Here is a 10,550-nt window from a genome sequence, read left to right as displayed (position 1 = left end):
TGCTTGGGAGGGTGGAGGGACAGCGCAGGAGAGGAAGGCCCTCTATGAGGTGGATTGATTCAGTGACTGGGATAATTGGGATGGGAGTATCAGAGACGGTGCGATTGGCACAGGACAGAGCGGAGTTTAGGGCTGTTGTACACAGGGTCGCTATGAGTCGCACGCAACTCGACGGCACATAACAACAACAACCACCACCACCTACTATATTCAGAGCATCATTTCAACATGTAATCAGTACAAAAATTATTGCTGGGAAAGGAGCTCTGGTGGCCTAGTGGCAAGAAGCTGTACTGCAATCCCGAAGACATTGAATCCTCCCGATGTCCTGCTGGAAGAAGGATAGGCAATATCCTCTTGTGCCAGCTGGATAGGACTCCATAGTACACACAAGAAAAAAAAAATATTGTTGGGATAGTTTACCTTCTTTTTTCTCATAATATTTGAAAAATATTGTGTGTTTATTACAACCATGTGGATGTTTCAGTCAGAACTAATCCATAGCTAACCCTATTACAAGTGTAGCACCTTCTATTTGCATGTTAAATTTCAGTGGTTAAAAACATGTATAGTCTAATGAAAACAATAAAGTTGTGTTTAATTAGTGTAAAATATTTTACATTGCTTCAGTTTTTAACTTTTAAACGCAATAAAAATTAAATGAAGTTAAATATCCATTCCATTACAGTAACTACATTTTGCCACATTTAGCGGAAACAACCCATAGCTGACCCTCCAGCGGGTTTTCAGAAGCAGTAATAGGAAGAGATTGTCCGTCTGTCTCCCATGTAGCAGCTAGTGGATTTGAACCGTTTTCTTTGGGGTTGGTAGCACAGCGTCTTAATCACTAGGCCACCAGCGCTCCCTAAATGTTAAAAATTTGTAAACGTCACAGCTTGCGGGTGTTGAATTGTGTTTTTTATATAACTGCTTTCAGATCTCTGAAATTTATCACCTTCCTATATGGTCAGGAATGTCACTGGAGACTGCAGCCTGTTAATATATTCAATGTTACTGTTTTTGTTGTTGTTGTTATGTGCCGTCGAGTCGCCTGCGACTCATAGCGACCCTAAAAGGGAAGAGAGATAAAGCTCTTTTTGGTCTTAAAGCATGTACTGATTTTCCCCTCTTTCCTTTCTCTCACCCTCAGTTGGAATTAGTCTTGTCGTTATCTTAGTGTTTCAGTCAATTTTGCAACCCCACTGAATTTAGCTTGCTGACACTCCTAACAGTAACAAATTACGAAGTTAGGGTTTAGGGTATGCATGTGATATTAGATACCTGTCTTAGCGCACTGCTTACTAGTCAGGAGAGTTGAGGTGATGAACAGGTAATCTAAATTAGAATCGCCTTAGCCTAGAGGCAGTTTTAAAACTTTCCATTCAAATAGCTAGACAGATCACCAGTAAATGTGCTGAAAATACCAATGCCATGCCTCACGCTTCTAGAATGTGATTCACTAGGTTTAAAGTGAACCTCAGATCCTTCCCAAGAACTTCTAGGGATCAACAGAATGAACAACTGACTCTCAAAAGCTGTGAGTTCGAAAGTACCATATGCTGCTGCAGCCGCCAAGTGTTTAACTTCTACTAGTCTTTTACACCCCCCCCCCCCCCAAATGGGCCTTGCAGGTAAACCCCATCACCAAAGATTTGACTTGCCTCGCATGACCTGGCTTCCGAGCCTGCGACCCTTTCCTAAGTCCAGTTAGCGCGCCCTGAACTTGCAGTAGATCCGAGACCATGTGACTAGCATACGAGTTGCCAGTCAGAGCGGCCATTTTTGAGGCGGGCACCCAGCCTCACGTCTTGTAAGGAAGCCAGAGCGGGGGGAACGGTGTTACCCGGAGCCAAGATGGCCCCCGCACCCGCTAGCCCGCCCGCTAGCCGCGGCGCAGAGAGCCACAGGAGCAGGGTGGGCGGTCGGCTCTGGCCCGCGGCGCCCGAGCACGTTCTTCGGCCTTCCACCCTGACTGGGCGGAGGGCCCGCCCCCGCGGCTGGCACGGCCAATCAGCGCGCGGGGCCGGCTCGCGGGGCCGCCCGTGCGCGGGGTGTGTGAGGACGCGCTCGCTGTTGCGGAGTGCCGGCGCTGGGGAGCGGTGGTATTGGTACCTGCTGCTGCGGGTGCGGGACGCCGAAACATCGCACGCGGGTGCCGCTGCGGAAGGCAGGGAGGTGAAACCATGACGGCCGTCAGGTAATGGGAGAGAGTGCTTGCTTGGGCGCCTAGACTCCCTTGCTGGGCGTCAGTCCCTTGAGAACTGCCGCCCTTCCCCTGGGTGGTCTGGAGCATCCCGTCGCCCTGATCCTTCTGGTGTTAGTGGCTCCCCCTGCACTTTTCCCTCCTTTCTTTCCTGCACTTTTAATTGAATTCTTTCTGGTTTTCTTAGAAGTTTAGGGGTCAGTGACACATGGTGGTGCCCTTTTAGTAGCTGCTTCCCTGAGGAGACCCCTGCCCAAATATCAGTCAAGCTTTAGAAGCTTCTCTGTGTGCAGGGTACTTTGCATGAGAGATGTTGCTTTTCCCCCTTGGAGTGGCCCCCGGCTTAAGAGGCTGACGTGCACACACCGTGTCCCTGCCTGCATGTCATGCCGCCCTCCAATAGAACTTCATTGGTGGCCACGATCGGACCTCCTGAGTTGGCCTTTTCTTTGACGCAGGTGGGTTGCTCCCAAGTTGAGAAATCGCGTGCCCTTAACATATTTACTTATGATTGGAATTAGTACTCATTCCCAAAGGCACCTTTTTCATCCGAAGATCTCTCGTGAAATATGCGTTGTGAGATTGCAGAGATAAAATTAACGAAGCAAGAGGCTATGCCCAAATTGATCTTCCAGACTTTTGAAGATTTTTTGAAATTGTTGTTAGTAGCGTCAGGATCATGGGCCTGGCCACTTTGTCTATGTAGCTTCAATTCCGTGTTTAACTTACACGCTAATTCAACTATTTATAAAAAGAGACAAATCACCTTATTTACCCAGTGTTCTTACCTGCCTGTTTTAAAGCAGACCTTGGCCTTCATTGCCCCAGAAATAGGTAGAGGCTCCAGAACAAAAAAGAGTCAGTTTTGGTATATTGAGTTTCTAGGGGTCTCAGTCTAGCTATTTAAGGGATTCTCAGTGGGAATTTTGACTACACAGTATTAAGATTCTAACCTTAAGTTAAAGGTAAGGTAAAATGCAGCTCTGCTCAATGTGTCTTGCAGTCTCTTTCATAAATTGCATAATTCTCTTCTAACACAGAGGAAATTCAGATTCTAAAACAGAGACTTCTATGGAATGATGTCACATTAAATTATATGGGGGCTTATAAACTTTTAAAGCTAACAGTATTTTAGAATGAAATAGGACTATACTTTTATAGCAGGCTTTAAGCCCTCTTTCTCCACCCACTCTTTCTGCCATTCCCATCATTGTGCTCCTAATTAGATGTGTGAGTCAAATACTTTCCATGCTAATCAGTTTTTATGTGGACTCAGTTCTAATTGCCCATCTTGCCTAGCTACTGAATGGAGTAACACCAAGTCAAAAGCTTTTACTGTTTAGCAGCTATAGCAGGATTTATCCTTTCAACATTAGTTTTCCACATTTTTCAGCTCTACATTGGGCTGAAGGTTTGTTGTTTTCAAAGGTGTGACTTAAAAGATTGGCCCTGATCCTGTTTAACATACTATGAAAAAATACTAAAGACTGGTTGCCATTGACATATTTGGCAAGGGACTAATCTTGAACAGTTATAGAGAACTTCAACACATTGACAACAAAAAGACTGGGCAATCGACGTGAGCAGACGTTTCCCAGAGAAGACATACAGGCAGCCAACACACATGCAAAAATGCTCCCACTCATTAGCCATGGTGGTGGTTAGATGCTTTTGAGTTGCCTCCAAATCACTGACCAGCTGAGTGAAGTATTGCCTGAGTTTGTGCCATCCTCGAAATCACTGCTGTTTGAGCCCACTGCCGCAGGCCACTGTTGCAGCTATTCTGTTAGTCTGTCTGAATATCAAAACCATCTCATCCCAGCAGTAATAGCAAAGTTCAGAAAAACAGAAAACATTTTCTGGCAAGCATATAGAGAAGTTAGACTTCTGGCAAGGATCTGGGGAGACTGGCTCATTCTTATGCTGCTGGTGAGATTGTAAAATGTTACAGCCACTGTGAAAGTGCTAGTTAGAGGGTGTGAAGGGATTAGGACTCTCTTAGAGTATTGGTGAGGCTACGAAATGGTACAGCCTCTCTGCAAAATGATATGATGCAGCCTTAAAAAGTTAGAACTAGAAGTACCATATTACCCAGCAATCTCATTACTAGGTATATCAGGTAGATGAGTAAGAGCTGTGACATAAGTAAGCATATGCATACTAATGTTCATTGTGATTTTATTGACAAAAGCAAAAGAGGGGCAGCAACCATTACTGGATGAATGAATAAACTATGACATATACATACACACAATGGAATAATCTGAAACATTAAAGATTAACAAAGAATCTGTGAAAACACCTCATAATGTGAATGGACCTGGAGAACATTATGCTGAATGAAATAAGTCACTCACAAGAAGACCAATACACACACACACACACACACACACACACACACACACACAGTTTGAGTTTTCTTTTATAAAAGTAGAGAATAGGTTTACACAAAGAAAATAACATCCTTTTTTTGGGTAGGAGGGTAATGAAGGGTAAATGACTAACTAAAGAGTAGGGGGAGCTCTGGTGACCTAGTGGTAAGGAGCTGTGCTGCCATCCCTAAGGTTTGAATTCACCAGCAACTCCATTGGAGAGAGATGAGCAGTCTCCACTGGGTGATTAAACTGTCTCTGAAAACCAACTAGAGGGTCGACGTACACAACAACGAAGAGTAAACATAGTAAAAGGTAAAAGGAAAGGCAATATGCAGTAAGAGGGAGTTCAGCATAATATGAACAAAGCAAAAGAAGAGTAAGAGATTAAAAAAAAAAAGGTTTTATATATACAATCCTGCAATAAATAAACAGTATTTACAAGTAGATGCAAACTGAACAGATGTAAGAGGATAAATGGTGGTAAGCCACAGTATATATAGATTTGGTGAATGTTGTTAGATGCCATCAAGTCAGCTGTGACTCATAGCAACCCTATGGAGAGGATATGTTTCTACATATTTGTATTTGCTGTGAATATATACAAGGACATTGTAGAGCAGCATTCAGGAGGCAAAATTTTGAAAATTCCCCAGCCATTACAAGACACCTAGAGGGAATGAGTTACTGGGCTTGGGCACTTAGGCCATGTAGGTCAATTGACATAACAGTTTATAAAGACAAAGTCCTGTGTCCTACTGTTGTATCAATTGGGATCCTAAAAAGCTTACCAATCACTATTTAAGATATACCCATTGGTCTCTTCATCTGCAGCAAAGAAATTAAAAGACTCAGGAAACAATTGCAACAAGGGACTAGAGAACATACTAGAACCTCTACTCCCCAGGGACCAGAGAGTTCTTGGCTGCCACAACCTTCAGCTCTGATCAGGATCATAGTAGAAGATCCTAGACTTACTGGGAGGGGGAGAAAAGAGGGTGAGGGTACACACATTTTTAAAAAAAAAAAAACACCAAACATGAAAAAAGAGCAGACTTACTAGTCTGAGGAAGACTGGTGACTGGACACTGTGAATTTTAAAGATCCTTCAGACCTGAAGCCAAACCACCTCCTGAAGATCATCTTTCATCCAAACAATAAACATACTTAAAAACTGAGAGATAACAAACTTGAGGAACTTATCAGAACAGTGATATACAAGAACAAAAGGACATTTGCCCAAGGAACTAAGGGAGGAAGGAGGAAGAGTGACATGGTTACAAAGAAAGAAAATGTATGTAAATTGCTGAGTTGTTGGGTACCTTAGAGTCAGACCCTCTCGCTGGTTTTCTGAGGCAGTTAATAGAATGGGAGGAAATTGCCCCTCCTTCTCCTGTGGAACAGCTAATGGCCTTGAACTGCCTGTCTTCAGGACTGCAGTGCAGCTCTTGCCACTAGGTCACCAGAGCTCCCAGGAAATCAAAAGAATTGCATTGGGAAAGTGAGCTGTTAGGGACATCTCTAGGGTACTGAAGAGCAATGATGTCAGTCTGGAGTCTAAGGTACGCCTGATTCAGGCTATAGTCTTCACAGTTACGTCCATCAGAAAGCTGCACAATGAGTATGGATGATAGAAGGAGAATTGATGCCTTTGAGCTGTGGTGCTAGAGAAGAGTATTAAATGGACTGTAAGGAGAACAAACAGGTTCATCCTAGAGAGGGTGAAACCAGGCTGCTCCTCAGAGGCAAGGATTCTGAAGTTCTGCCTGATGTACTTTGGACATACTGCAAGAAGGGACCAGTCCTTGGAGAGGACTGCTTGGGTGGGTGGAGGGACAGTGCAAGAAAGGAAGAACCTCAATGAGAATGATTGACTCAGTGACGGGGTAATGGGGTTAGGTGTTGTTAGAGACAATAAGGCTGGCTCAGGATTGAGCAGGATTCAGAGCTATTGTATATAAGATTGCTATGAGTCATAGGCAACTTGATAGCACCTAACAACAAATTGCAGAGTGGAAAAGAAATGTGTTTTGTAAACTTTCATACAAACCATAATAAAAAGCGGGTGAAAAAAGAGAGAGAGAGAAAGACACTCCAAAAACCATTCAACACAAAACCAGCTGCCATTGTGTTGACGCTTTGTGTGTCAAAGGATAACTGGACTCCAGGAGATTTTTAATGGCTCCTTTCTTTGAGAGTAAATTTCCAGGCCTTTGTTCCACAAAACCGCTGGGTGGACTCAACCTTCCAAATTTCTAGTGAGCAGTTTAATGCTTTCCCATTTGCTCAACTTAGGGACTCATTTGAAGGAATTAAAACAGTTGATGGTATGTGGATTTAAGGCCCAATGGCAGTCTCTTATGTGTACAGTGGAACTGACCTCCACATGGTTTTTAAGGCTGGGACCTTCAAGGAAGCCTCTTGATGGGTTTGAACCAGAAATCTAGCACTTAACCACTTGTGCCACCCAGTAACTTCATAGTTCCTTTCTTTCATAAAGAATTTTAACTCGCTCTCTCAAAAGGGGAGCGTTTTGGTGGTCTGCTGGGTAAAGGAACTGTCCTCTCAGTCTAAAGGCAAGTGGTTCAAATCCACTTGTGGTTCCATGGGAAAAAGATGGCCAGTCTGCCATGCAAGTTATAACTGCTTGGGGATAGAGGTGGGGTGATTGGTTTTAGTTGGTGCTAAAGAATAATTATGAATAAATAAGAAACAATAAAGTTACACTTAAATTCTTCAGATTTTATTTTGCATTTCATATTATCTTGAATTATAATGGCATGATTTTTTTAAAAAATCTTCAATTGCTGTCTAACCAGTTACCACATTTTATCCTGAGGAAATGAGATGAGGAAAAGTTGACTGTGCACAAAATGCAAAATCATTTAGTGACAGAACTGGGAACTGAATCCAGCCCTTCAAGCTCTTATATGGAAACAGTATATTTAAATTTCCTAAAAGAGATGCTTTTGTGGATAAAATGTAGTTGAATGATAAAAAGCATTTGATAACTTAAGTTCAGGAGTATACACATTGCCTTTTTTACTCTTTAAAATTTTTTTTTAAGTAAAATTTACTCATGGGTTTTTAATTTGATCATTCATATATGTTTTGTTGATTACAATTATTAATACAGTTAATTACAATGTCTCATCAGCCCCTTCTATTATATTTTCTTTGACTAAACTCAACTTACTATTGGTAAGATTCTATTCCTGTCCCTGGTGACCATTCAAGAATGATTCTGTGTGCATAATAGTGGACCTTCACTGTAGCCCTTTTGTGACTGGCTTATTTTGCTCTGCATAATGATCTCTAGATGCCTCTACCTTAGTCTTTCATTAATTGGTTGTTGTCTTTTAAGTGTTAGATAGTACTCCATTGTGTGAATGTACCATGGTTCTGTATCTATCTGTTTGTACTTCTGTTTTTCCATCTCTTTACCATTGTAAACAATACTGCAGTGAACGTGGGTGTGCATGTATCTGTGTGACAGTTCTTATTTCTTTGAGATGTGTATCTAGTAGTGGTTTTGCTAGATTAAATGGTATTTCTATTCTCAACTTTCTGAGAAGTGTCAAACTGCTTTCCATAATGCTTGCACAATTTAAATGACAGCTTTTTATGAATTGGCAATCCTACAGATACCAGCCAATGACAATTTGCTATGACAATGACGTTTAACATATGTAACATCTTTAATGTATTTATGCCATTTATTTTATTTTAAGAGGACAGTAATTCAGATTTAGGCTCTACAGTCATGATGTTAGACATGTTCCCATTTTGTACTAAAGATAACAATATAATTTCTAAGATATGCATTGTTGATCTTTTGTATTATGCCCTGATGACATAATGTATTGAGCTGCTTTCCGAGCTTACCAGTCATTCTGCAAAACAGAGGCACTCTTCTGTCAAGATTAATTAATAGTTTTAGAAACCTAATGGGGATTGTCATGAGTTAATGTTAAAGGGGATTGGATTGTTGTTTTGTTTACTGGTAGAGTGATACAGGTTATTAAAATTTGACTTGATGTCCAATGTCCTTGTTTTTATACCACACTTAAAATAATTGTTCCCAAATATTGTAAGAGGTAACAGGTAATGACTATGAGAGAATGTAAAGTTGGAAATCAATGAGAACTAATGGTCAAGAAGTCACTATAGTTGAGTTGTAACTGAGGGTCTTTTACCGGGTTACTGATCTCCCTTTTCTTTTTATGCTCTGGATGTTTATTTAATGGAATACTCAGTATTGATAAGATTTTATGATATTCTATCCATGTGGTTGTTTGTTAGGAATAAAAATCATTTTAAAGCTGAAGATGTTTTATAAATAATATATCTTGTTGAACATACTTAGAGTCAAGAGAATATTGGCATCTGCAAATAAATATTTGAATCTAAAGTTTTAAACAGGAAACTCATTTAAATGAACTCATTCCTCATTTTATAATTGAAGAAACTGAAGCCCAGAGTTCACATTCCCATGTATAGTTGCACATTTTGAACTAGAATGTGTATCTCTAGACACTCCTGGTTCAATGCTATGTTCATTGTAGCACTATTGTTGAGTACTGCCAACTCAGAACCAACCGTAGCTGATCCTCCGGTGGGTTTTCAGAGGCAGTGAATTCCACAGGATTTCTCCATCGTGTCCCCATGGAGCATCTGGTGGATTTTAACTGTGTCTTTTTGTGTTAGCAGCGCAATTTCTTACCACTCAGCTACCAGAGCTCCCTGTCGCACTCGTAAGAATTTCGAAATTATTATATCAAGCAAAAATGTGAAAACAAATAAGGTCTTTGAGTAGATTTGTCTGGAAATGTATTTGACTTTTCCTATTTGTATTCTACTGCATTACTATTGATGAATTTAAAGTTGCAGACTCTAAAACCAGGTATCCTTGAAGATCAACTTGTATCTAGTCCTTTGCTATGTATATCAGGTTCCAGGAGGCCTTCATTTGGAAAATGATAGAATGTATTTGAGAAATTGATATTTTTAAAATTTGCCCCGTAGGAAAAACCGAAACCTAGTGCTACTGAGTTAATTCAACTCATGCCAGCTTGCTGCCATCTTCTGAGACTCTATAGCTCTTTATAGGAAGGAGCTGCTCATCTTTTTCCCAGAGAGTGACTGGTAGGTTTGAACCTCTGTCCTTTTGGTTGCACTGCACCATCTGCGCCTTAAATTCAGGAGGCATAGAATAGTGGATGTCAGAATGAATCTTAAGGCACAGATGAAGTTTTCTGTCCTAGTTAGATAAGGTTATAGCCTAAAATAGAAGTAACTTCTTTTGATTCCTACTTTATGTATTTTCCACTGAACAACACTATTTCAAACACTTTTCTGACTATTGCCTTGTTTTCCTAACATCAGTGTCTAGTCTAGGTTTGGCCATTGCTCACAGTTACTTCCCAGTAGTGGGTTTTGGTTGGGTTTGTGCCCAAGAATACCGGGAAAAGGAGGCGGGAAGACTGGCGAACGTTCACTGTCGAGTTGAGGGGCTCTATTCAGCTGTGTTTTTGAGGTGCCCAGTCAGAGGTTTGTTTCAGGACTATTCTGGGACTCTGGACATGACTGTGCCCTGCATGATGATTCTGAAACCACTTCAGTGACGTGGGCTCACATTGGAAAATTTATGTGGGTTGGGGGTGGGTGAAGTCCTGTGGTGTTTTTCTAACACTCAGGACTTTTTGCGGTGCATTCAATGGGATCTGCCAACCCACTCAAATGGAGAACATTCATATAATCCAAACCAAACCCAGCCCACTGTTGATTCTGACTCCTAGTGGCCCAGAAGGACAAAGTACTGCCTTCCAGGGTTCCCAAGGCTGTACATTCTTAACCATCTTGCTTGGAATACCTGGTGAGTCCCTGCCAAAGATTCAGCTTGAAATAATCATTTAGGGACTAAAATCTGGATAAGATGTAAACCTCCCTCCCTTTGTTTGATTGCTTTCTTTGGA

At 41.4% G+C, this 10,550-nt stretch overlaps 1 protein-coding gene across 3 annotated transcripts in view; it reads left to right on the top strand.

Annotated features, from left to right (window-relative positions):
- Positions 1 to 10,550, top strand: part of ADK (adenosine kinase) — a 696,790-nt gene that overhangs the window by 46,093 nt on the left and 640,147 nt on the right. Inside the window, exon 1 of one of the 3 annotated variants that reach the window (XM_006887510.1) lies at positions 2,013 to 2,197. The exons of the other annotated variants lie outside the window; for them this stretch is intronic. Coding sequence (XP_006887572.1) covers positions 2,184 to 2,197 — 14 coding nt within the window. The 5' untranslated portion in view covers positions 2,013 to 2,183. Of the gene's footprint in view, positions 1 to 2,012; positions 2,198 to 10,550 lie in introns of those variants that run through there. 3 annotated transcript variants of the gene reach the window in all.

Source organism: Elephantulus edwardii, unplaced genomic scaffold (genome assembly GCF_000299155.1).
Source record: "Elephantulus edwardii isolate Elephantulus edwardi_28Jun2011 unplaced genomic scaffold, EleEdw1.0 scaffold00058, whole genome shotgun sequence".
In the NCBI taxonomy this organism is placed as follows: domain Eukaryota; kingdom Metazoa; phylum Chordata; class Mammalia; order Macroscelidea; family Macroscelididae; genus Elephantulus; species Elephantulus edwardii.
This window is presented reverse-complemented; position numbering and strand designations above follow the sequence as displayed.